We start from the raw sequence: 23903 nt of genomic DNA, 5'->3' as shown, positions 1-23903 counted from the left end.
TACTGTATCAGCTATTCCATAAGTAAACTGCATGCCGCACAAGTCAGAAATTCCCAAGATGTATGGGATACATACAGACATGCCACTGACTTCAGTACAAGACCTCAATTTTGACATCACATGACTTTGGAGGATTTGTCTTAGAAACCCTTAGTTTCTTTTTGGACGTATCATTTTTTGTGTGTGTAATAGAAACTATTTCGTGAACTACCTGTGCGGCTCTGAAGAACAAAATGTGCAATATAACTGGAAGGTCAAGTATGATACTCATGTGAAGTGTTTTAAACAGATGCTTTCAGCATGAGGACTCCTAAAATAAGGGCATAGTAAAAGCGTATCTGTTGTTCAAATTGCTGCTTGTAGTGCTGGCATCTGGAGCAAGCAAAACATCCATGTCAGCCAAGAATGAGTAAGGATGGCATGAGAGTCTGAATCAGACAAGTGCTGTAAACAAGAGAGCACATTGCTTTCTGAAAATGCTATGCTCTTCATACCACTTGAGGATACTGGAATATAAAAGCAGAACGACTCTGTGGAAGTAAAAACCCTCAAAAGAAACTTTCCAGACTTGTATCTCACTTTGCATGCTCATTTCTTGTTCCCCGAGGAGTTCCCGCACACGATATGAATCAATAAAATGTACTTGTTTCACAGTTTATCAACATATTTGTCTATCACTAGAATTCTTTTAAGTGCTTGGCATTATCTTTTCACTTCAGGTTCTGGATTTGGAGCATCCACAAAAGCCATGTGCCTAGGGATGAGGTACTGGAAGCCGGAAAAGCTGGAGTCACTCATTGAAGTCAGCATCGAGTGTGGGCGAATGACTCACAACCATCCCACAGGTAATGTCTGCTGACTGCCAGGGTGATGGAGTCCCTAAGGCTGCTCCCTGCTTCCTTCTAACTAAGGATTTCAGTCCCTGAATTCACCTCCCTAAACTGCTTCTGCATCGTGCAGACTCCAAGGCCTTGGTTTGAATTTTGCTTTGTATTTATGTATGTATTACTCAGACAGGCTGGTATATGTTTTTCTATATTACAGAGCAACCTCAGGCTGGGAGAGTTTCCTCCTAGAATCCCAATAACTAAACATAACCTCTCTTGTCCAGAGCACTTTCCCTGGCTAAATTTTAGGATTCATGTACATCCAGATGACTTATTGTTATGCACATTTATGGTTCAGAGGATAACAACATTCTACTCTTGGCAGGTTCTGTCATATCCAATCACTGTAGGCAAAGGTAGAAAGCTAAAAACTACCTCTGCATATTTTAGGATGTAATCTCAAACTTGCTCTAAGCTAAATATAAACAAGTAGATTCAATGATGTTTTGAATATTCAAGTCTGTCATTCTGACAACTTTATGCTACATAAGTGTGTATTAATTCTGTCTGCTTTAAACAGGAATAAATAAAACTATAATGAATAACGACACATTTAAGATACTCAGTGCTCTGAAGCAATCAGAAAAAACACCAGGATAGCATCATATTAAAGGCAAGGAATTCAAAGCAAAGCAGAAAACATCATAATATGATAGATAAAGTCCCTGGTGAATTAGCAGCAGGAAGATTGCTTGCAGGTTTGGGTCTCCCACCTCAGAAAGGGATTACTAGACCCAGAATATGTCTGCAAGAAGCATCCAAGTCATTAAATGTCTCTTTCTGTCAGAGGAGAAATTGCATCCAGAAGGAGTTTTCAGCTGGGGAAACAGTCAAGTGGCATAGCTGAGAGGCAAGGGCGAGGGGGCAACATGGACCTCACTTCCATCCTGACAGCTGCCAAGGAAACGTCAGTTGTGATTCTCATAACTCGAAAATGGGGAAAACCCAATTGACAGGTCGGTCAGGACTGAAACAAACAGACAAAGGAAATACTTCCCTGTGTCCTGCACAGCTAAGCTGCAGACCTCACTGCTCCAGGCAGCTGCAGGGGCCACAGATATGCCTGGGTTCAACAGGGATCAGACAAGTGGACAAGAAAGGCTGTCGCTTTCAAACGCAATCAAACTGTGTAATTACAATTGCCCCTAAGCTAGTCCAGAAGCTCTGGAGAGTGGAGAAGCCAAACCAATTATGCTGTCTCTGTTCTAGCATTATCTGCAGAGCTGGAAACCTCAGCTGAGGTTTGCTTTCTTCTCCAGTGAGGTGCAGGAGGACGTGTGAGGGTTGCTGGAAGCAGGGCAATAGCAGCAGAAGGAGGGATTTATCTGGAAAGCAGGCAAGAGGAGAATGGCAGCCCCCCTAAAAACTTCTGGGTGCATCCCAGCTTCTGCCTCCCTCTACAACTGACTTGTCCTGCTGCCTCCTGCTTGCCTTTTACATCACATTCCATACCCTCTGCTGCCAACCTCACACTGAATGTGACACTCTAGGAACTTTACAGCAGTTGGGTCAGATGCTGTTTACCTAAGTGAAATCCCTTGAGCTGGCTCTACCTGTATTTTTACTCTTTCTGAAAGCACTCATTGGATCATGGGTTGGATATGCCTTTGGTCTGACCCAGTCCTGCAGGTCTTAGGGCAGAGAGAATGAGCAATTCTCTCATCTGTATTTGTAACTTCTGAAAAGAATTTGGCTTTACCTTCAGCAAAACACACAAAGTTCATGCTTACCTCTATGCACAAGTGAATGCTTTTGGACTTATGCACCTAAAAAAGCACACGCATCAATACTTTGCTCACCTGGGGCTTGCTTAAATGACTGAGTTGTTTCCTTAACTTTCTTTTGCATGTTGCATTGAGTTGGCTTTGTTACCTTTGACAGAATGCCAAAAGTACAATTAAATGTGAGAAACAAACCCCTCTGTTTCTGACATCATAGAAGTGTTGCGTGCCTGTATTTGGTATATTCATAGCCAAAGAGGAAGACCTACGTAGGCAGGTAGACAGCACATCTTGTTTGGGCAATTACTTCTTTCCTCTAAGGAGATACAGGCTTGTCCCCTTGGAAGTAAGGAGCAATTATCCAAGTAAGACATGGACGTGACTCCTTAAAGTAAAAGGAGCCAGAAATAATGTTAGATCTAGCAACCACAGCCCTTGAGCTGAATGACTCTGTAAGCAAGGTGATACCACTTGTAATCGAATCACTTTGCACAAGACAGTTATTTCATGTGACTTCAATTAGAAGATTTTCAGTTTCAAAATAGTGGATGATGTTTATTTTTGAACCCTACCTTAATTTCTGTTGTGTTACTCAACTGAGAACAGAAGAAGCTCCCTTATACATAAGTTGTATTTTATGTGTACAACACATTAGCCAAGAATCTCAGCATGCCATGAGCCAGCCTGCAAACAGGCAGACAGGTTATGTGCATTCATTAATCCACCCAACAGCCATGAGGGTATCTACTAATGGTTTTAAGAAGGACATGACAAGGATAGTAAGAGCACAGACCACTCATTGGTAATCACTGTTATCTATGAATTCCAGGCTTTCTAGGGTCCCTATGCACAGCTCTCTTTGTGTCGTATGCAATACAAGGGAAACCCCTTGTACAGTGGGGAAGAGAGATGATGAAGGTTGTGCCAATGGCTGAAGACTACTGCAAGAAAACCATTCGCCACATGGCAGGTAAAATGTCTGAACCAAGAGAGTTTTTGTTTTTTTTTTAAATTGTGCTAATCCAGAACGACACTGAAGAAAAGCCACTCCCCAGCATCTCTGCTTTTGCTGCTTTCCTGTCTCTGCTTTCCTGTCCTCCTGCTTCCTCTGCTCAGATTTTAAGCTCATCACAGATGGTGCCACCTTCTACTACCATATGTTAGTTGCCTGGTGTATTCGTGGCAAAAATACAAAGAGAAATAACAATTACAGTGCTCTACTGTACAGTCTTATTTTTAGGAAGATTGCTGGGCTGGGGGGAGGTAAGATGATTTCCAGCAGGTTATTAGGCAAACTGACTGCTGAGGTATGAATTACTCAGCTCCTTTCCATCATTTAGCACAGTCCAACATTTTCCATAGAAAAACTCTCTGACGTTCCTAATTTGCCAGGAAAAGTCCACATGCAGATATCTCCTGACCAAGAGTTAGCTTTTGACCACAAATCTAGATTTAACTCGTTGCCTTTCTGAACAAATATTTAAAGACACAGCCTGTTGTATTCTTGTTTTAAAACAAGAAGTGTAGCACAGCTTCCGAACTTGATATTGCTACTCTACTAATGTATGGGCAGGGTAAAGGCATTTCAGTCTCCTCTTGCTGGGGTGTGATGCACTTGTAGGGGTGAGACCCACTGTGGACAGACACAGACCATTACATCAAAACACAGAATAAAGAGGTTTTCCTGTTAATGTCAAGAGAGAAAGATTAAAATCAGCATGGAAATCTTTACACTTAGAAACGAAGATTTATCCAGGAAGGGAATCTGCCTCTTTAAAACCCAAAAGGAACCCCAGGGACCCGTTCTGAAAGACCCCTCCTTTTCATCCGCGCCTCATCGCGCACCAGGTTTTTTTTTAGCCGCGACCCATGAGGAGCAGGTGCAGGATTAGTGGGAGTGAGCTCCTCCCTGAGCAGCTTTGCAGCAGGTCCCTGTCACTCCACCCTGTCAGGACCCCTTGGCGTGGAGGTATGCACGTTGGAGCCCTGAGGCACACTCTCCAGCTAGAGCCCATATTGGTGACTTTCATCCTATTTTGGTAGCGGGGAAAAGTCTCCTGCATCAAAGTTCATCTCCTTGGCTGGTGAGATGCACTGCAGAGAAATCCTGCCAGAGTCCTCCAGCTTTAGAAAACTCTTTTTTAGCTGCATTATTCCCCATAGATAACAAACACAGGGTTCTGCAGCTCAGCACCTCTCTCTCTGATATTCGGTTGTGACTACTTGCCAGATAGTCCCATGGGTCCCTATGTGACTGTGGCCACCCAGGCTCAAGGAATGGGGCAGAGCCTTGCTAGGGTTGGCAGTATGGGATTTCCAACCAGATTTTCCATGCAATCAAAATCTCATGCGACTTGAAACTTTATTTCCAAGCCTGTGAATAGGAGTAATCACACTTCCTTGCTTGCTGAGGTACTACATACAAAACATTCATTTTTGAGTCATTCTTGTTTGATCATCATGAGAGAGGCAGGAAAAGGAAAAAACCAAAAAAACACAAAGAAAGAAAATTGTCATGTCACCTGCATTTTGGAAAGCAGCTTTGTAACCAGCTGCTGGAGTGGATGTCAGTAGTTTACTTCAACAAATAATTTTTCATGTGATTTTTTTTTTCTTGAGATACTTTCCTTGTCCTGATCACTGTGAGTAAGCTTTCACTCTGGTTGTCTGAACAGCCCTGTTTTTTTAAGGGTTATAACGAATGGCTTCCTAGCAATCAGGTAAAACTGGATCATGGACCCAGGAAAGGGCAGCTGGACACTCCCAGGTGTACAGGACCACATGGTTGAAGGCTCATCCCCATCTGGTGCTGGGGAATTGGCAACCTTGTGAAAATATCAGGTCCTGCAAGTTAGCCTGGATGTTTTTATGTGGAGTTGAACTGCTCTGAAGATCTCAGTTGCCAAAGAGGGTCACCTGTATGGCATTTTAGGAATGGAAGGAAAATGAGATTATGTCCTTCAGAGGAACAGTTTTTGTGTGTGCATGCTCCTCAGCCACTTGCAGCACACCACTGAGAGACCAAGGAGGAGAGAGACAGGGAGAAAGCAGCAATGCTTGGTTTTATTTTAGAACTGTAGTCCAATAGTCCCTGTGCTGAATTGCTGCTTTGCCTTGGTACACTTAGAGGTCTTTCCCACCTCACTGTTTTCTAATTCCTCACCCCATCAGGTTCCCTTCACTCAGGCCTCAGTTCTGCAGTTCCATGTGTGTGTCTGTGCTTCACAGTTCAGTGTGGCTGATGTGCCTTTCTAAACCTTTCTTAAAATGTTGAACCAGAGCATTGGCTTGAAAATAAACTGAATTTAATAGGGTTATTCACACGCACAAAGTTAAACATGATGAGCGATGCTCTTCCTGAAGTGACAGAAAAAGAAGAAAGATCTGTGGTTATTAAAAAAGTCTTATTTGTGTGGGCACAGGAGCAGATGTGTGTGTGTGTTATTTATCCTCTTTGCTACATTTGGTAGGTATTATAACACAAGCAAATGGAAATTTTGGTCACCCCAACCCCCTTTTCCTGAAAGTTCACACAGAATTACTGTGTAAACAGAATAGAAATACTGGAGATAATATATGAATAAAAAATTGTAATTGAGGTAGGAGGCAATATGCGTGTAAAACATGCAAGTATTTTATATATTCCTTAATCAGAGTGAAGGAATATAAAAATTGGCATATAATTCATTTAGCTTCTCTTTTTGTGCTGACAGATTTTTTTGTTGGTGTGTTCCTCAGTAGGTTATCTAAAAATCACATCTTGATGTATTTTAATAAACCATAAAAATAGCACAAGATTTTGAAAATATTTTTGTCCTTCTTTCACATCTTCTGTTTTCAGTTAGATGTTCCACTTCACGTTAAAATATGCACTAAGTATGTGCACCTTTTAAATGTATATTACTGTAAAATACCAGCTTTTCAGGTCAGTCAATACCATCACGTTCTTTACAACTTGTTTAAGTAGAACTGAAAATGTTACCAAGTTTAAATACTACATCATTATTTTCTTTTGCATTCAGAATATCAAGAGCACTGGTTTTACTTCGAAGCCAAGTGGCAATTTTATTTGGAGGAGAGAGAAATCAACGAGGAAAATCAGAATAAACCTGTCTTTCCCGACAACTATGATGCAGAGGAGAGAGAAAAGGTAACTGCAACTTCAGAGAGGGCTCAGGAAATCTCTGAACAGAGAGAGGGGTACTTTGAAAGAGATAAACCCGTATTGTTCTTTCCAGTGCTAGAGCAGTTGGGAAGTCTTTTTTTTTTTTTTTTTTTTTTCAAAAAATTCAAGAGAAAAAAAACCTGCAACAACTTCTATCCTTGGCTTGGGTATGTGTTTGCTTATAAAAGCACTTGCCATTGATTTTGGGGGTTCTGCAACTGGAAGGAGCAGTGCAGAGAGGTACCCTTGGATGGATGTGTTGACTCCCAGAGCAGGTGCAAAACGTAAGCCAAGGATGTTTGAGGGTGGAAAAGTCCAGGAGCCCTAATTAAAGCCTAATGGGCCCTAATTAAAGCCTAATGGCCCAAGTCCCACAGAAATCCCCATCTATGAGGAGGTGGACTTGATTATGATCCTTTGATCAGAAGACAGCCACCCTAAGCACATCTCCACCAACGCAGGCTGTGCCCGGGGGTAGTTTTAAATGCCTCTCCAGATGGTGTTTCACCACATCCCATGGGATACTCCTTTATAGTGTACATAACCTTCCCTTTGCCTCATGACTTCTGGTTATAACTTCTTAACTCAAGAGAAACAATGTGCCTTCTTCCCTGGTGTTTACGGCTTTCTGATACGTGATGGCATCTCCCAAAGCTCCCTGCTTAGCAGCTGAGCAATATGTGTGTGGTTCTTGTCACCTTTTCACATAAATCAATCCTTTTTTCCAGACTATTAAAGCACAAATCCACCCCGAGAAGTCACTCTGTATATTTTTAGATGCTCATCTACACAGTGGAAGGTGCCAATGGAAAATAGATTGACCGTGGATAATAAATAGTTCACTCGAAATTGGAATAATAGATTCCCTTTCAGTTTTATTTTATCAATTCAGTGCCATGAATTCGTTAGTAGTTTTTTGTTCCTTCTAGTTCTACTGGAGTCTAATGGAGTCTTTAGGAGCAATTAAACCCAAAAGTATTTCTCCATAATCTTTTCAAGAGAGAAATGCATGTATTCCTGATGAAAAAAAAAATTGCCTTCATTGCCCAAGCCCAATTAGTTTGGCCTACTAATTTTCACACAAAAGAAAGGAAAATTTGGCTTGACCCTTGAACTCCACTGCCAGCCAGAGATAACAGACAGATAGAAGTTGAGACATTTAATTTGTTTATAAGCCGAGCGTGCTTATGGCCATGGAAAGAATAAGTGTGAAGGTAACCACCTTATCTTCCTCTCTTTTTCCAAGGAAGGTTTTCCTTTGCACTCCCTCCACTAGTGTCTGGTGGCACAGCTGATTGCCTTTCTACAGGCAATGAATAAAGGGCCAGTGTCTGGCACCAATCCTGCCAGCAGGTCACTCTGTGTGTGCTCCTGCTAGACCAGGTGCACCTGAAAGTGAAGCCCTCAGATGTTGCTCAGATTGATCCAAGTATTTTACAAAGGCAATTTCCCTTTCTAAAAAACCCCTATGCCTCAAAATGCTAAGCAGCAAAGACCCAATTCTGAATAAGCAGGTACAAAGCTTGAACTGGGAGAGAAATAGAAATGAGGGCATAAAAGAGAAATGATCTCTTCTTGAATGATGGAGTGGTTTGGGTTGGAAGGGACCTTAAAGATCATCTGGTTCCAGCCCCCCTGCATGGGCAAGGACACCTCTCACTAGACCAGGTTGGTCCAAACCCCACCCAGCCTGGCCTTGAGCATTGCCAGGGAGGGGGCATCCACAGCTTCCCTGGGCAACCTGTGCCAGTGTCTCACCACCCCTGTACTACAGAATTTCTTCTTAATATCTAATATAAATCTATTCTACTTCAGCTTACAATGGTTCCCTCCTTTGTCCTGTCATTAAGTGCCTTTGCAAAAAGGTCCCTCTCCAGCTTTCCTGTAGCTCCTTCAGACACTGGAAGGCCTCTGTAAGTTCTCCCTGGAGCTTTCTCTTCTCCAGGCTGAACAACCCCAATTCTCTCAGCCTGGCTTCAATAGGAGAAGTGCTCCAGCCCCCTGGTCATCTTCATGGCCCCCTTTGGACTTGCTCCAATGGGTCCATCTCCTTCCTAGGTTAGAAGGGTGTCCCAGAACCAGACACAGTAAAGAGGGGCCAATGTAGGATAAATAAATTTTCAGTGAGACACATTTGGAACATGGTAGACACATAGCAAATAGGCAGAAACTGCTTTCTTGTGCTGAACATTGAGCCTGACAAAACGAGAGAGAGAACCATCCCCATCCCAGCACCCAGTGTTGATGGTCCTCACCTGCCCTGGGAGAGCTGGTTTGGTGCATCACAGGGCTGCATGAAGGGCTGCACAGGAGTCAAAAGGAGGTTGCACTTCTGAAATGTTCAAGAAATGCTGCCTTGGTGCAGTTAAGTCCCCCCAGGCTCGGTGCTGAGAACAGCTATCCCTGGTGTAAAGTTGTTTCAGCAAAGCAAGATGACATCAGCCACCTTAAGGGCTAAATGGAGAGACACTTGAGCTGCCTGCCTCAGCACCCAGAATAGCATCTCCACGCTTCGTCCTCTTGCCTGTGGTAGTGTTACACATGTCAGTGCTGTTCCACCAGCATCCAAACTGCAGCAATGAGGCTGGAAAGTTTCCATGTGTCTGAGGACAGCATAAAGACATTTTTTCCATCTGGGGAAAAAAAAAAAAAAAAAAGGAAAAAGGAAAAAAAAAGGAACGGAAAGGAAAGGAAAGGAAAGGAAAGGAAAGGGAAAGGAAAAGGGAGAGGAAAATGGAAAGGGAAAAGGAAAGGAAAGGAAAAGGAATCAGTAGAGCAAAGCTGTAGTCCAGCCTTGCCTGGTTTGCAATATATGCAGATAAACCACAAACAAGTATATAAAGTCAACAAGTATATAAAGTGAGGTATAAGTGGGTGAACAAAAATGCAAACCCTTCACACATGTTGCAGAAGTCAAGAGCCAGCCAAGCAGCTACAGTTCAACATAGCATAATGTAAATTAAACTTCAGGAAAAAAAAGTTTCCCATTTCCCTTAAAGAAAGGCAGTTTTTGCTCTATATTTATCAGTGCTGAATCTCTTTGGGGGTTTTGGGCAGGAAAAAGTGAGTTCTGTAGATAACTTCTCTATAGAAAATCTGATTCTTGTTTGCAAACCTCCCTGTGGCTTTTGGATTGTTTGCTTTTTTTTCTTTTTTCTTCTTCTGCAAAAAAAATGTCTATTACATTTCCAAAATATTTCCCCTCTTATTTGGCAAATGCCTGTAGCAGAGGGGAAAAAAGGACTGGCAAGAAAATGTCATAGAAGGGGGCTTGAATAAATGTAGTGTGAAACTGTGCATCTAAAGAAATTACTGGATCAGAGCTTTTTCACACACACACACACACACACACACACACACACATATCCATAAAGCTTGGCTAACTGAAACATTTGCAAATGTGTGACAAGGGGCATTGAGATTGTTTCTAAGAGATGGGAAAGGAGGCTGAGGAAGTCAGTCCTTAGCAACCTTAATTTTTAAAATAATAAGGAATTTCTGGGGTCTGGATTCCAAGGAATCTTGGTCTCTTTATGGCATTCTTGGCTTGCTTAAATCAAGCCGAGCTCCGCCAGGATCCTGGTGCACTAAGCTGGGATGCAGGCTCATCCCTGCCCCTCAGGCATCTCCTAGCCTGTGGTACCTGCTGTCCTGCTGGCTCATCCCACCCCGCAGGCAGTGGTGCAGGCAACACAGCTGCCTGATGCCCTTTCCCTCTGGGATCAACTACTCCCTCCTAGCTGGGAAGAAGCCACCCCAGCACAGCCCCGTGTCCTGCATCCACGTTTCCAGCACCCTGCCCTGATGCCTCTGTCTCTCCTGCAGACTTACAGGAGGTGGAGCTCTGAGGGTCGGGGGGGAAGACGAGGCCACGATGCCCCCATGATTGCCTACGATGCTCTGCTGGGCTGCGGCGGCGACTGGACCGAGCTCTGCAACCGCTCCATGTTCCACGGAGGTGAGGTTCCCCTGCATCTCCTGCTTCCCCTGCACTCACTGGGAAGGGTGGGGATGAGACCTCCTGGCCACTGATTGCCACTGTTGGCCAACCTGTTATTTCTGGACCCCTTGTTGTGTTTTTTTTTAAAAATCCCCTTCTTGTGGCAGCGGCTGCCACATGAGCTGCTTATGGTGCTCTTCAAATGTTGCTCCATCTAAGTCTTACAGAGAGGAACTAAATCCAATATAACTTAGTAAAGGGTTGGCATCTTCCCCTGACAAAAATCATAGAATCACCATAGAAACCATAGAATGGTTTGAGTTGGAGAGCACCTTAAAGTTCACCTAATCCCAATCCCCCTTGCCATGGGCAGGGACACCTCCCACTAGCCCAGGTTGCTCCAAGCCCCATCCATCCTATCCTGGAACACTTCCAAGGAAGGGACGATCACAACTTCCCCTGGGCAACGTGTGCCAGTGCCTCACCACCCTCACACTAAAGAATTTTGGGTCGTGTAGGGGAAGGGGACTCTAAGGGGCAACTGCAACTGTGCTTAAACCTGCAGGAGAAAGCGCAGCGACGGGGTCTATCGCCGGCTGCCTCTACGGGCTGGTGTACGGGCTCAGCAAGGTTCCCAAGGGCTTGTACCAGGACCTGGAAGAAAGGGAGAGGCTGGAGTACTTGGGAGAGAATCTTTACCGACTGTCCCTGGAGGAAAAGTAAAGCAGTTTCTGCCATTTTCTCTTTCTATAAAGACTATGGGGAGCCCTGTAGAGAACTGACGGGTGTCTGTAAGGGAAGGAATTGGCCGAGAGTTAAGTCTGAAAGGCTGTGTGTAGATCATGTGCAAGCAAACATAGTGAAATTATTCAAGACTGCTTAGATATTTATGGTCTTTGTGGGTTGTTGGTTTTTTTTTTACAGATGTAGGGATTTTTTTTGAGTATAAAGAGTGAGATTTTTGAGTATATAGTAAGATAATTCCAAATGGTAAAACGATAAATAAACCCTCTTTTGTTTTATTTCAGTCTAACTTGCTATAATACCACTTTCTAAGCAGCTGAGATGAGTAATTACACATACAAAATTAATTTTCAGAACTAATGCTTTCTTGCAAAACTAATGGTAGTAACCACCTGTGGGGATATTCTCTGTATATCTGACAATCCTTTCACCACTGCTGTTCCTCCTTGTTCTCAAATCTAATGTGTCTGTGACACATCTAAACCTAATGTCTCATGGATTAGTTTTTAATGAACTGCTGATCCCTGCATCAGCACTGTGGTGCAAGGTGTTGTTACATTAGAAGCCTCCAGAAAAGGAAAAGCCAACACTAAAAATACACCCAAAGAGCAAGCAAAGCAGCAATGTATCCAAAATTTCTGAATCATGCTTTTATCAGTCTTCAGAACAAAAGTTATTTTTAAAAATATAACTGGATGAAATATTTGGAAATAAATTAATCTTACACTATTTCCCAAGCATCATTCTTTATTTTTCGATTGAGCAGCTTATACTTTGCTGTATCAGTAGCAGAATTTTTGACTGATGTTTTCTAGCAGTCAGGCTGCGATATACTCCACAAGTTTGAGCACCACAAAAACCCCAGGAAGAGAAGAGTTACAACTGCTTTACTTTTTTCCTCTTTCTTCTCTCCTTTTGCCTTTTCCTTTTTTCCTTTTTCCCTTTTTCTGCTTGCCTTACCTCACTTCACATCTCCAAGTTCTTTTTACTTATTATTTCTTCTTTGTTTCCCTTTCCTTTTTTCCTTTTCCTTTTTATTTTTCTTTTTTCCCTTTCCTTTTCCTTAGCATTTTTCCTTCTCCTTCTCTTCTCTTTTGATTTGCCTACTTCTCCTTTGACATTTTCCTTTGCCTTACTCTTTTTTTCTTTGCCTTTTCCCCCCTTTTTTTTTTTAATTATTTTAGTTTTTCAAGAAAACCAACAAACTGTGATTCAGTTAAAAGTTGCATACAGCAGACAAAGTAAACAGACACCTCGGTGAAGGAGGTTCTGATGCATGTGTACAAATTCTGGAATCCTCAATGAGATGACACAGAAGAAGTGAGCACAGAATTTGTCTCTGATGTTTAAAATTACGCTTTACCTCAAAAATTCAGAAACTGAGGTCTACGTAGCACTTTCTAATATCCATCCGTGAGTGACTGCCTACGTGGTGTTGGTTTCTCCTATCTTTCTCCAGCTGCTGAACTGCATTTTTAAAAGATAGCTAAAAATACATAAGTACTTTCCTACCCCTTCTTCCATGTAAGCAATTGCTGGAATCGTCACTGGGATGCTATGTGGCAGAAAGAGGAGCAGGTGATTCCTGTGGTTATGAATAGCAGCCTGCATGACAATGTGCATATAAAAGGTTTTCTGTACTACAAGCTACTTCAAACACTGTTTTAGCATGTTTTCTCTTTGCAGCTTCGCAAGGTGCTTTCTTGTTTGCTTTGGAGGCATGTTAAACTAAAAGGACCACTTGTGTCAGTAGCTTTTGATTTAAGAGAATACCAAGACTTTCATTCCTTCTAGTTTAGTATGCCTCTAGCATACCTGTAACAAATTCAGCAATAGAGAAGAGAGAAGAACTTATCCTCCATAAGGTAGGATTTTTTTTTTCTAGTACTTTGACTTTTCCTGCTCCTATAGAAAGGAAAAAAAAAAAAATCACAAAAACAATGAGGAGAATTTGTAAGTGTTTTCACCTTCTATCCAAGCTGGGGAGGACTAAGCTGGTTTCAGAGACAAATAAGATAATAACGAAGAACCATTCCCAAAGACTGAACCTGTAAAACACTATTTCTGCAGTTGCTGAGATGGTGGCCGTCATTTCACTGAAACCACCCTAAAGTCCTGAGCATTGGTTGCAGCAGGCAGAGCTGCTCTCAGTTGCTTCTCTTGGCTGTAGAAGCTCATTGATCCAAGTACCATGCAGAGCTGGGTAGGGATGGGATGAAGAGCACATCAACCTGCTCCAGCTCATGGTAATTTCATCAGAACCAACTGAGTGCAAGTCAGAGCCATCCATCAATCTCTGGCAGCTTCTGAGGGTTGAGATGTGTTTTTCAGTTCTTTCTCTGTCTGCTGATGAAGTCTCCACAGTGCTGCCTCCTCTTGCCCAGCAGCTAATCCTTCAGGCTGCCAGGGGGTGCAAAATGGTGTTTGGATGTTTAACAGGTAGCTCAGGGTCAAGAGACAGGGCCTTCTCTTCTCCACACCAGAGACAGGAAACCAGAAACTCCCCCAGCCCAGTGCTCCCAGCAAACACCATGGGATGCCACCACTCCCTGCTACGCCGCGGCCCCCAAAGCTCCTACAGGCAGGAGTGGGATGCAGGAGGTTGCAGGAAGGGTTGGGGGAGAGCAATGGCTTCTCTCCCTCTGCTGAGGTGTGTTGGATCTCCTCTGCTCTGTGACACAGAAGTGTTGGCTGCAGAGGTTTCCCTGGACAGGTCAGTCAGAGGGATAGGGTTGCACTGCTGCCCATTAGCGTATCAGGCTGTTGCCACTCTGAAGCTGCTATCAGAAGTGTCACTGAAGATGCTATAAATAAATAACCAAACTGCCTGTCTTATGCATCTTCACGATTTCGGGGCAAAGAAGACAGGAAATTTTTAAAGGTGGCCTTGCCCCCTCTGACTTCCAAGTGGTTTGTCATCCAGACACTGAAAACCAAGCAGCACAAACCAGCAGCACATTGAAGCAGCATCACGTACATTAGAAACAGTAAAAGCAGCATTTTGGGGCAAGGAAACTGAAACCTGCCCTAGGCCACCTCACAGCATCAGAGAGGAGCCCAAGTATCTGCTCTGTCATCTGGCATAACCCAGAAAACTGGGAAGTGAATTCTGCTGGTGTGAAATTCTCTCGTTCATGGAGGGTACCTGCCCTTTCCTCCCAGTCACAGGCAGGACAAGAGGTGGCTGTCTGTAGTTGATATAGAAGTGACTGTATTTCATTGACAGGTTACATAATTTAAGAACAGCAGGATGCAGCTTGGGAAAAGGTGATAAAGAAATATTAGGAATGATGTCCTGGCCTGTTGAAAATGGTGGTTATGCTCCCAAACCTGAGAAACCCTCCACTTTTGCCCTCCATCCCGTGGGCATGATGTTTTCCAGACATTGGGATGTCACATTCTCATCACTACCCACATTTTCTGTGGTGTTCTCTGAATACAGTGTCCTTGTACCACAGCCCTTGCACAGAGTGTGTTTCAGATTTAGAGTCATGATGCTGGCTGCAGGTGCAGTCATCTTGGAAGAACTGCAAATGCCCTAAAAAGGTGCTATAGCTGTCTGCTCATCTGCTTCTACTTGCTGGTGAACCCAGGCAACATGTCTTGGTATTTAAGACAATGCAATATCCCCACAGATACTGCATTTCAGAAGGTATCCAATAAGAGTGCTCTGACATACATTTTACCAAAAGTGTAAAAGGAAAATTCTCAACAGAACTCCCTAGTAATACATTTCAATGAAGCTATTTGGATTTTATAGCTCATAAGTGATTAATTACCTTGAATGCTCCTGGTAGAGAAGGTCTGATCTTCTTCCTTTCACAATCAATAGTAGTTTGGCTATGATGATCTCACTAAAAGCAGTACTAGTCCATATTTTACTGTGGCCATTTATTGTATCCAAAGCAGTCTGGAAGGGAGAGATAAGCAGGGCATCTGGTTCTACCACTCTCCTAAGAGATCAGAGTCAACCCTAAATCATGCTGGTTGGTGGTCCTATGTGTGTTTCTGAATACACCAGGCACTTCTTAGGCAGGAGAGGAGTGATCTTCCCCCAAAAAGCAAGGTTTCAGTCAAAATATCAGCAGACTGGCTGCAGGAGGGAGAATGAGCCAGGATATTTTTAGCTGAAATCATACCCTGAATTCTGTTTGGTTTTTTTATTATTATTATTATGAAAAAAAAACTGTAATTGTAATAAAAGGGGATCTTGGTGTAACAGGGGACCCTTGTTTCCTTGGCCATGGTCAGTTCAGAAAGGGAAAAGGGTAGATGTTACCACACAGGACCATGCACCTGTGCTATGCTGAAATGTGGTTATTCCCAACCAAAACCTACAATGCATTGTTTGTCACACTAGACATGGGCCAGTTGTCATGCTTTTTTCTTTTATTGACCTTTAAAAATATCTACAAAGTCACTAAAAATAGACTTTCTTCCATTCAAGATGACAACTTCATCCCACTGCTAAGGGATGTAATTTTCAATATGTGCACTTGAAAAGCAGCCAAGTCGAATCCAAATGTCACAACACGACTGGACAAGGACCAGAACCCCATTTTGCAAACGTCCTCCATAATATCCCAGTGGGGGGCAGGGTCCATTTTATTTCAGAGCCCATGGAGTACAAGCTACGGGGGCACAGCTGGGCCTTCCTCAACCTTTCAAGGGTGACGCTCCCAAAAGGATGAGTCTCTTTGCAGTTTTTCTTCATTTTCCACACATGGGCCTAATTTTAAGAATTTTTTTTTTTTTTTGTTCCACTTCTGGTCATAAAAATTAATCCCCTCCTGGTATGCAGGCTGCATTCTGTGCATGAAGCTATTTCACTGCACTGTGAAGTAACCTTCCAGCTCTTCCTGGTGTCAGAAAGCTGACACCTCTTGGTTTTCCCCCCACCCCGAGCCCTCTCTATTGTTATTGACTTTGCAGTCCAGCTTTTGTGCTGAGTTCAGTATTTTATTTAGTAACTGATCCACACCAATTAAAGCATTGCCTAAACCCTCAGCTGTCCAAGGGGCTAATTCTTCAAACTGAAGTGTAGGTCCAACATACCAGCTCTAGATTAAAGGGGGTTGTAGTCAAAGGACACTGCCAGGGTTGTTGTGGTGATGTCATGTTTCACAAAGCAGATTGAAGAGCGTACTCCTGATTTGGGATTTGAATGCTATCAAAAATCAAATAATGCAAATCCTGCGTTGTTTGGGGATTTTTGTTTGGTATTTGGCGGTGGTTTTTTTTTTAATTCTTGGGAGGTACCTACTTATTTCAAGAACTCTCAGTGGCACATTTGTGCTCCTCAGCCTCTCATTTTTGTTCTAATGGTTTGAGTTTGTTTTTATAACCCAGAGGCAGAACTGTGTTTTCCTGCTAACTGCATTCTCATCGTATTTTATCTTTGCCTACACTTCACCTAGCGGGAGAGGAAAACACCTTCGAGGTTGCCCTGGCATTAGGACACGGTAATACTAAATGAATGAGTGAGGAGTGGCCCAGAGGAGATGCTATCACCCCAACTGACATTGCTTGCCCCACTAAGTGCTTCCACTGGCCCCAAAACACAGAAGAAAAAGGCGACGGTGCCGTGTGGGACCACGTGGAGCTCCGCGCGCGCTCCTGCCACGCTATGCCTCATGAAGCTTGTCAAGCACCTTGCATGCTTTTTAACAGGCCACTAATGACAACCCTCTTTAGAAGCCCTAAATTAGAAGTATCTTTTTCTCCATTTCATGCCCAGCAGCATGCCATTAAAGCAAACTAAGGAGGTAGTGGCGATGTTGATGACTTGAAAAGAACATTCGTGTTTTCTCTCGCGCAGCACCAAAAGCACGCGCTTTTGCGGAGATGATAAGATGCTGGTAGACCCCTTGGTGCTGAAGAAGAAGCTGAGTAGGATGGCAACAGAGCAAGGGGCCTTTGCTGTTCTCAGCAGCCTGCTGCTGTACGTCACAGAGCTCGCAGCCGGCGACCCACAGCTCAGCAGCAAGAGGACAAAATGGGCAGAAGGTAAAGAAAACAAGGTGAGTTATAACCAGCCGTGTCCAGGTCCAAACAGGGTCCAGCATCCAACCAGATTTCAGCTCTTGAGGGCCAGGTTTCTTAACAATAACCGTGAGCCGTACACCAAGAAAAGAAGAGAAGTTGGCAAACTGGTCATTAAAGAGAAGCTGTGGGTGAGCAGGGCTGGTAGGAGAGGAGATGGAAAAGCAGCGGAGGAGGATGCCAACACAGGGCCCAGTGAGAGGGCCAGGTGGGGCAGCACGACTGGGAAAAACAGAGTGAAGGACATCCTGAAGAAATTTTTAGCTGCCGAAGAAAAAGAAGACAAGGAGAAGTCTCCCAGCTGGAAAAAGAAAGGACCAAACAGCGGTTTGCCAAAAATAGTCAACAGGAGTTCGGTCCTGTCCAAACTGAAGGAGCAGTTTGAACAAAGCACTCTCCGCTCAGCCACGGAGGTGAAAGCATCACTCTTGCACAAGGGTGAGAAAAAGACTAAGAGCTCCCTGAGCAGAAAAACCATCCGTAAGCCAGAGGTCAGGGTGCTGCGCACAGCTGCGATGACAGCCACGGGAATCAAGAGCCCAGAGTCCCAGTACTTGGTGTGCTCCACGGTCCCGGTGCCCAGACTCAGCATGGCTACCAAAATTAACCATCCCTGGAGCTGGTCAAAAAATAACACCACAAAGCAGCCTTTGGGTCATGACACACCACCGAAGGAAAAGCTGGGGTCTGACAAAGAGCTGACGGAGAACAAAACAGCAGCAAATGCAGCAGAGGACGGGGCGGACAAAAAGGAGTTACTGGTGGCACCCAGGGCCATGTCTGATGGAAAGGATAGTGCTGAGGCTGAAATAGATTCCACAAAGCAAGGACCTGACTTTAACCCTAATCCAGATAGCTGTTCTACTACCTATAGAAACCAAGATCTTGCAGACTGCCTTTCTCCCTTGCCTGAATATAGTCTAGATTGTGACAGAAGTAACATGATGGCTGGGCCTGATACATCTTCACTACTTGGGGCTACCCATGCTGTGCAATATGCTAAGGAAGACAGTCCACCTTTTAACTCACCTTACTCTAGCACAGCTGATGGATCCCATGAACAAAGTCCTCAGGATATTACCACAGGTGAAATTCCTGAAATAACTATGTACCTATCCAGTTCAGAGGAAGCTGACACAGAGCTCATAGAGCCAGAAAATGATCCTTTCTTTACATGCCAAGAATGTTTTCCAGAGCTGAAAAAATTGGAAAACATTCTGACATTTCACTGTGCAGGAGTTCAAGCATCTTGTGAAACTGAGCCTTCAGTGGAGGATCAACAGATAACTCTCCTAACACCAGCTTCTGGCAAAAGGCCACCCATAGACCAAAAAGAGGCACCAGGTTTAAGAGTCAGACCTTCTGAGGAAGCCAAAGAAGGAGAAAAATATCATAGTGAAGATAAGATATCCTCCATTTCTAGCAAAAATGATAGTGATGTCCCAACCCAAAAGGAAGAAGAGAATAAAACACCCAGCAGTCCAATGCAAAATGAATCAAAAAACAAGCAGCCACAGCCTTCTCAAATGCCCAGCCCACAGAATAACTTTGGTAATTGCGGTGCTGGCATATCAAATCCAGATGTAAATCAGACCAAACATACACTCTTCTCAAATGAGAGCCAGGAGCAGAAGCCAGGTGCTACAGAAGAAGAACACGTCTCTTCTCATCTGGAAAAAACAGAAATCCCTTTGCCAGAGGACCTAATGAAGCAGAGCTTCTACATTGCAGAAGATTTTGGGAAGGACGGGTTACCTTCATCTAATGAAATGAAGAACCATGCAAACAACCAAGCCCTGGGCAGGAGTACCTTGACTGACTTGGAGACCTGTCACAATCAATCTCAGTCTTTCATTGAGTGTGAAGAGGGCATTGCAGATGAGATGCCCTGGCCTGACTCTGAGGCATGGCAGTCACCCCCACCTAACCCTTTACCAACACCAATGTGTGGGATTGCAGGACAGAGAACCCATCACACTCTTGAAAATCCCTCAGCTCTTCCACCTGTTGATCTGAGAGCTGGTGGGGTGGGAGAGGAGCATGCCAGCCATGGCTTTGAGGACTCATTACCCTTTTCAGAGGATCTGACTAACTCTGGGAATGATGCTAAGGTGAAGGAGAAAAATGAATGTGATTTCAAGAACAAAGTGCTGTCCCCAAATCATCCAATAGAAAATGAAAACTCTACAGCTGAAGAGACAAATGCGTGTCAGAACATGGAGAATTGTCTTTCACTTTCAACCAAGAAGCCAGGAAAACAAGAAAATAAAACTGTGATGTCAAGAAAGCCCATACCACCCTTGGAGAAGAACCAAATAGCAACTTCAGGTGATACCATGAAGCAAGGAAGTGATAAGGTGGAAGAGAACCTGTTTCCTACATCAACTGAGCTGATGTCAGGCCAAAAGAAGCATACAAAGGGTAGTAATAAAGTCTCCAAACACACAAAGGATGAGCTCCTGCCATCAGATGATGACATGAAGCATAAGGATGATCAGATGGAGACAGAAGAAAGAGAAGAGAGAAACGTTTTGCATAAACCCAAGGAGGACCAACTATCCACACCAAGTGATACCATGGATTATGATAATAATTCTTCAAATGAGAAGAATGCTCATAGACCTCAAGCATCCCAATCACCTTCACGTGATAGTGACATTCAAGGAGTGAGAAATACTGACCAGAGTTTGAAGTGTCTGACACCTTCAAGAGATTTTATGAAACATGAACATGATCTGGCAGTAGATGAAAACATCTGCTGTAATAACAGGAAACAGTCCTCATCAAATGAACCAATGGAACATGCAAATAGCAGTGCAGAGGAAAGAAACATCAAGTCAGACTTCAAAAATTATTCAGTGTCAACAAAAACTACATCAAGACAGGACAATCAGACTACTGATGAGGAGAATACCCCGCCTGATTTGAAAAAAGAACCACTGCAGAATCAAAAGAAGGAATCTTCTCCTTGTGAAGGAGAGAGGAATACTTTGTGTGATCCTAAAAATCAACTACCATCACTGAATCCATTGATGAAGGAAGAGATGAAATTGTCCCCTCTAGAGACAGAGAAGCAGATGTCACCAGGTGACTTTGTAAAGCCTAGCACTACATTAGACAAAAAAAAGAATAAATCTACTTCTGAGAAGCACCAATCACCTTCTTTAAACAAAGTGCCTCAGCCTCAAGAAAGAAACTCTTCAGAAGGGAGGAAACAAGAGATCCCAGCAGAGGAGGACACCAGGTCACCTGAAACAAAGGTTTTAAATGAGAATGATAAACACCAGTGTTCTGGGAACCATCAGTTACCTCCTTTGAGTAAATCAGCAAAGCCTGAGAAAGATATTCCCAGAGGAGAAAAGCAACAAACTGAAAGTTTGTTGAAAGTATCTGAAAGTTTTACAGAGCCTGATGCAAGTGCTGTAGAAGATAAAAGCGAAGATCCGGGTTCTAGGATTTGCCAGTCACCACCTTCAAATTCATTGGTAGAGCCTCAAGAAAAGAATGTCACAGCCAAAAAGAAGCAATCCACACCACCAGCTGATGAAAAACCAACATATAAAACTGGCAGTCCAGAAGAGAATAGTTGTCCTGAGAGAAGAGAGAAGCAGCAGCTGAGCTCTTCAGCTCAAACCGAGAGGCATGGCAATGATGGCTCAGGGAAGGAAGGCCCTGTAGGCAACTTAAAGAGTTATCAAACTCCATTGCCAATTGATGACATAAAGTATAAAAGCAATACTGTTCCAAAAGAGACCAGTTTGTCTAAAACAGAGAAGTCCCCCGTATCATCCCCAGGTGTTGATGCATCAAAATGTGAAAAAGTTCCTGTGGAAAATAAGAGAAAACATCCTGGATTTAAGAAGTACCAAGCGCACTCGTCGAAGAATTTGGTGAGGCGTGAGAAAGATGTTGCTGAAAGGGAGGAGAGCTGGCAAACAGCTGGCAAAACAAGTGAGAGAAAAGCAGAACTGAAGAACTTCTCTAAAGCAGCATCATTGTCAAAATACACAGTGGAAAGCTACGGTGAAGGACCCTCAGAGTCATCTTTCAAACCACTGATCATCACAGTAGCTGACACATTTAAACATCACAGCTAAAAAACTAAGCTACAGCTAAGACAAGAACTTACAACTGATCATGCTACCTATTCTCTCTGTCTTTCATTTTTCTTTTACTATCCAGGGCATTAAATTATAATTTTTTAATCACAAGGACATTGATGTGCATCTATTTGAGCCGGGCTTTTTCCCATTCTTAAACATTAGCCTGAAGACATGAATTAAATTAATCACTGCAAGTGAATTAGCTAATCAGTGAATAAATCACTGGTTTATAAATTAAATATGAGAAGGGCTTTGAGATCAGCATGAATTCAGCCCTGCTCCAGACTCTTATTTCTAGCTAATGGGTTTTGTTTGCAACAAAGACGACTGTTCAGGGTGAACTCTATTTGTATTTACTTATTCTAATGAGACTCTGCTAGTACTTCTTCCAAGAATGGTGGTAGGCAGTGTCAGCTTTAATTATGTCAAAAAGTGGTTGTTCTAAGCTCTGCCTTTCTACAGATTAATGGGGACTGTTGATCTATTGCTGCACCGAGTGACACCATTAGCAAAAGTAGTGAGGAAAGGAGAGGAATGCTTCATATATCCACAGAAAAATCCTCAAAGGACGTTGGTGTTACAAGAGGGTTTACTGCTAATACAAATATTCAGCCTCATTAATATTAATATTGGAAAAATAATGATTTAACCTCCTCTGAAGCTATTTGCACTTTGACCATACACTGTCTGCATTATTGTTGTAAAGAGGCTCCCTTTCAAGGGGTTCTTAATTACTGCAGATGCAACAAGCATAAGAGCTCAGAAAATCCCCACACTGAAAGGCCCTGCAGACCTTTCCTGGGGACAATGTGAGCCAGAGAGACCCAATACCCTGCGGGGGCAATTCAGCTCTTCCAGGGACATCTGTCCCACTACAAATCCAGGGGTGCACGTACATGAGGCAGGTGCCACAGCTCATGTTAAAAGTCTTAGGAAGAATTTATTTTTCAATGCCATGGGAAACAGAGCAGTAAGAAGCAACCAGTGTCCCTGAATCCTACTGAGGGGATCTCACTTTTTGTGGTTTTATAGTAAAAGCAACTTCTGTGTAATGTTTGCATACGATTAATGGTTTTTTGGAGAAGTGAGGGCAAGGTTGCTGCCTCGGGTGCTGTGGTAGAGCTGAGAAAGACAGAAATCTCACAGCACCTCTCCCATATGCCAGGTTAGCTTAGTGTTGTAACCACACATTCAGGTTAACACTTACTGTGGAGGAACCCAAGAGGTACCTTGGGTACCTCCTTTGAGAAACCTGCTTTGAGACCTGCTTTGAGAAAGCTGCAGTTATCCAGCAAAGACTTCACTCAAGTGAGATCCTCTTCCCCCATGGCAGAGTCATCCCTTCAATTTTTACAACGCTCTCCACGACCAAGCTCTGTACAGATGAGACTGGCTATTGCTCCAGCCCAGGTTGGCAGAGTGCCCTGAGCCACTGCCAGTAAAGGAATAAGGACAAGAGCAGGCTGGCAGCAAGCTGAGATCCAACCCATTTGACAGCACTATATACACGAGTCACATACGTGACAACTGGGCTGGCCCAGCCAGGGATGCAGCTGGGAGGAAGAGGGGACATGGAAATTGTGTCCCCTGACTGCTGGAGAGGCTTAGGCTTTGATTTCTTTCTTTCTTTTCCTTCACAACATGCCAAGAATTAGGTTTTCTGGCATTTGGACTCACAGAAAATGAAAATCACATATGTGTATTGCACCAGTCCTGCAGAATTTATTGATGCTGCCCTTCTGCACAGGGATGTGTTTCACCCACAGAGATTTTATGATCTGGCAAACATAATGTTTGCCATAAAGTGGCCACTTTGCACTAAGCCTAAATTGTCATTTACTTTTTATTGTCCATTATTTCACTTCCCACTTGAGAAAAGCCTTCAAAATATAAAGCATTTGCACCAGACTTGAACAGTAAATTCTCTATTAGCTGGCTTCTCCTGGCAGCACAGAAGATGACATTTTAGTTATTCTTCTCTTAATCTTTTAAAAGAAATTTAAAGTTTGGGTTTTAATTTTTGCTTCTTCACATCTGGAAACAAATTCACCCCGCCACAAATTAAAGAACTTGTCTTGTCCTCCAGGTATTAAGGAGGTACCATCCAGGAGAGGCAGTCAGCACATAGCAGGAGGCCCTCAACTCTTCCAATTTACACCCACAACATTTGTTTTTCCTCAGCAGAGATACAGCACTAGGAGACTAAGCCCCCTATTTTCAGGACAAGTCAGGCAGAGTCATCTTGTGGGGAGTTAACTTTTAGGCTGCCACATGCCTTAATCTCTGCTGGTAAAGCATAAA

The 23903-nt window shown here is 43.4% G+C and overlaps 1 protein-coding gene across 5 annotated transcripts in view; it reads left to right on the top strand.

Annotated features, from left to right (window-relative positions):
• ADPRHL1 (ADP-ribosylhydrolase like 1) overlaps nt 1–23903 on the top strand; it is a 39000-nt gene that overhangs the window by 11149 nt on the left and 3948 nt on the right. For 2 of the 5 annotated variants that reach the window (XM_071743742.1, XM_071743749.1), the window contains exons 3-8: nt 720–845; nt 3438–3578; nt 6631–6758; nt 10599–10731; nt 11279–11432; nt 17276–17477. In XM_071743742.1, coding sequence (XP_071599843.1) covers nt 720–845; nt 3438–3578; nt 6631–6758; nt 10599–10731; nt 11279–11432; nt 17276–17477 — 884 coding nt within the window. Of the gene's footprint in view, nt 1–719; nt 846–3437; nt 3579–6630; nt 6759–10598; nt 10732–11278; nt 12187–13143; nt 13661–17275; nt 21711–23903 lie in introns of those variants that run through there. The other 3 variants (XM_071743739.1, XM_071743757.1, XM_071743768.1) reach the window with 3 other exon arrangements.

The sequence above is a fragment of the Heliangelus exortis genome, chromosome 1, assembly GCF_036169615.1.
Source record: "Heliangelus exortis chromosome 1, bHelExo1.hap1, whole genome shotgun sequence".
Classification (NCBI taxonomy): domain Eukaryota; kingdom Metazoa; phylum Chordata; class Aves; order Apodiformes; family Trochilidae; genus Heliangelus; species Heliangelus exortis.
This window is presented reverse-complemented; position numbering and strand designations above follow the sequence as displayed.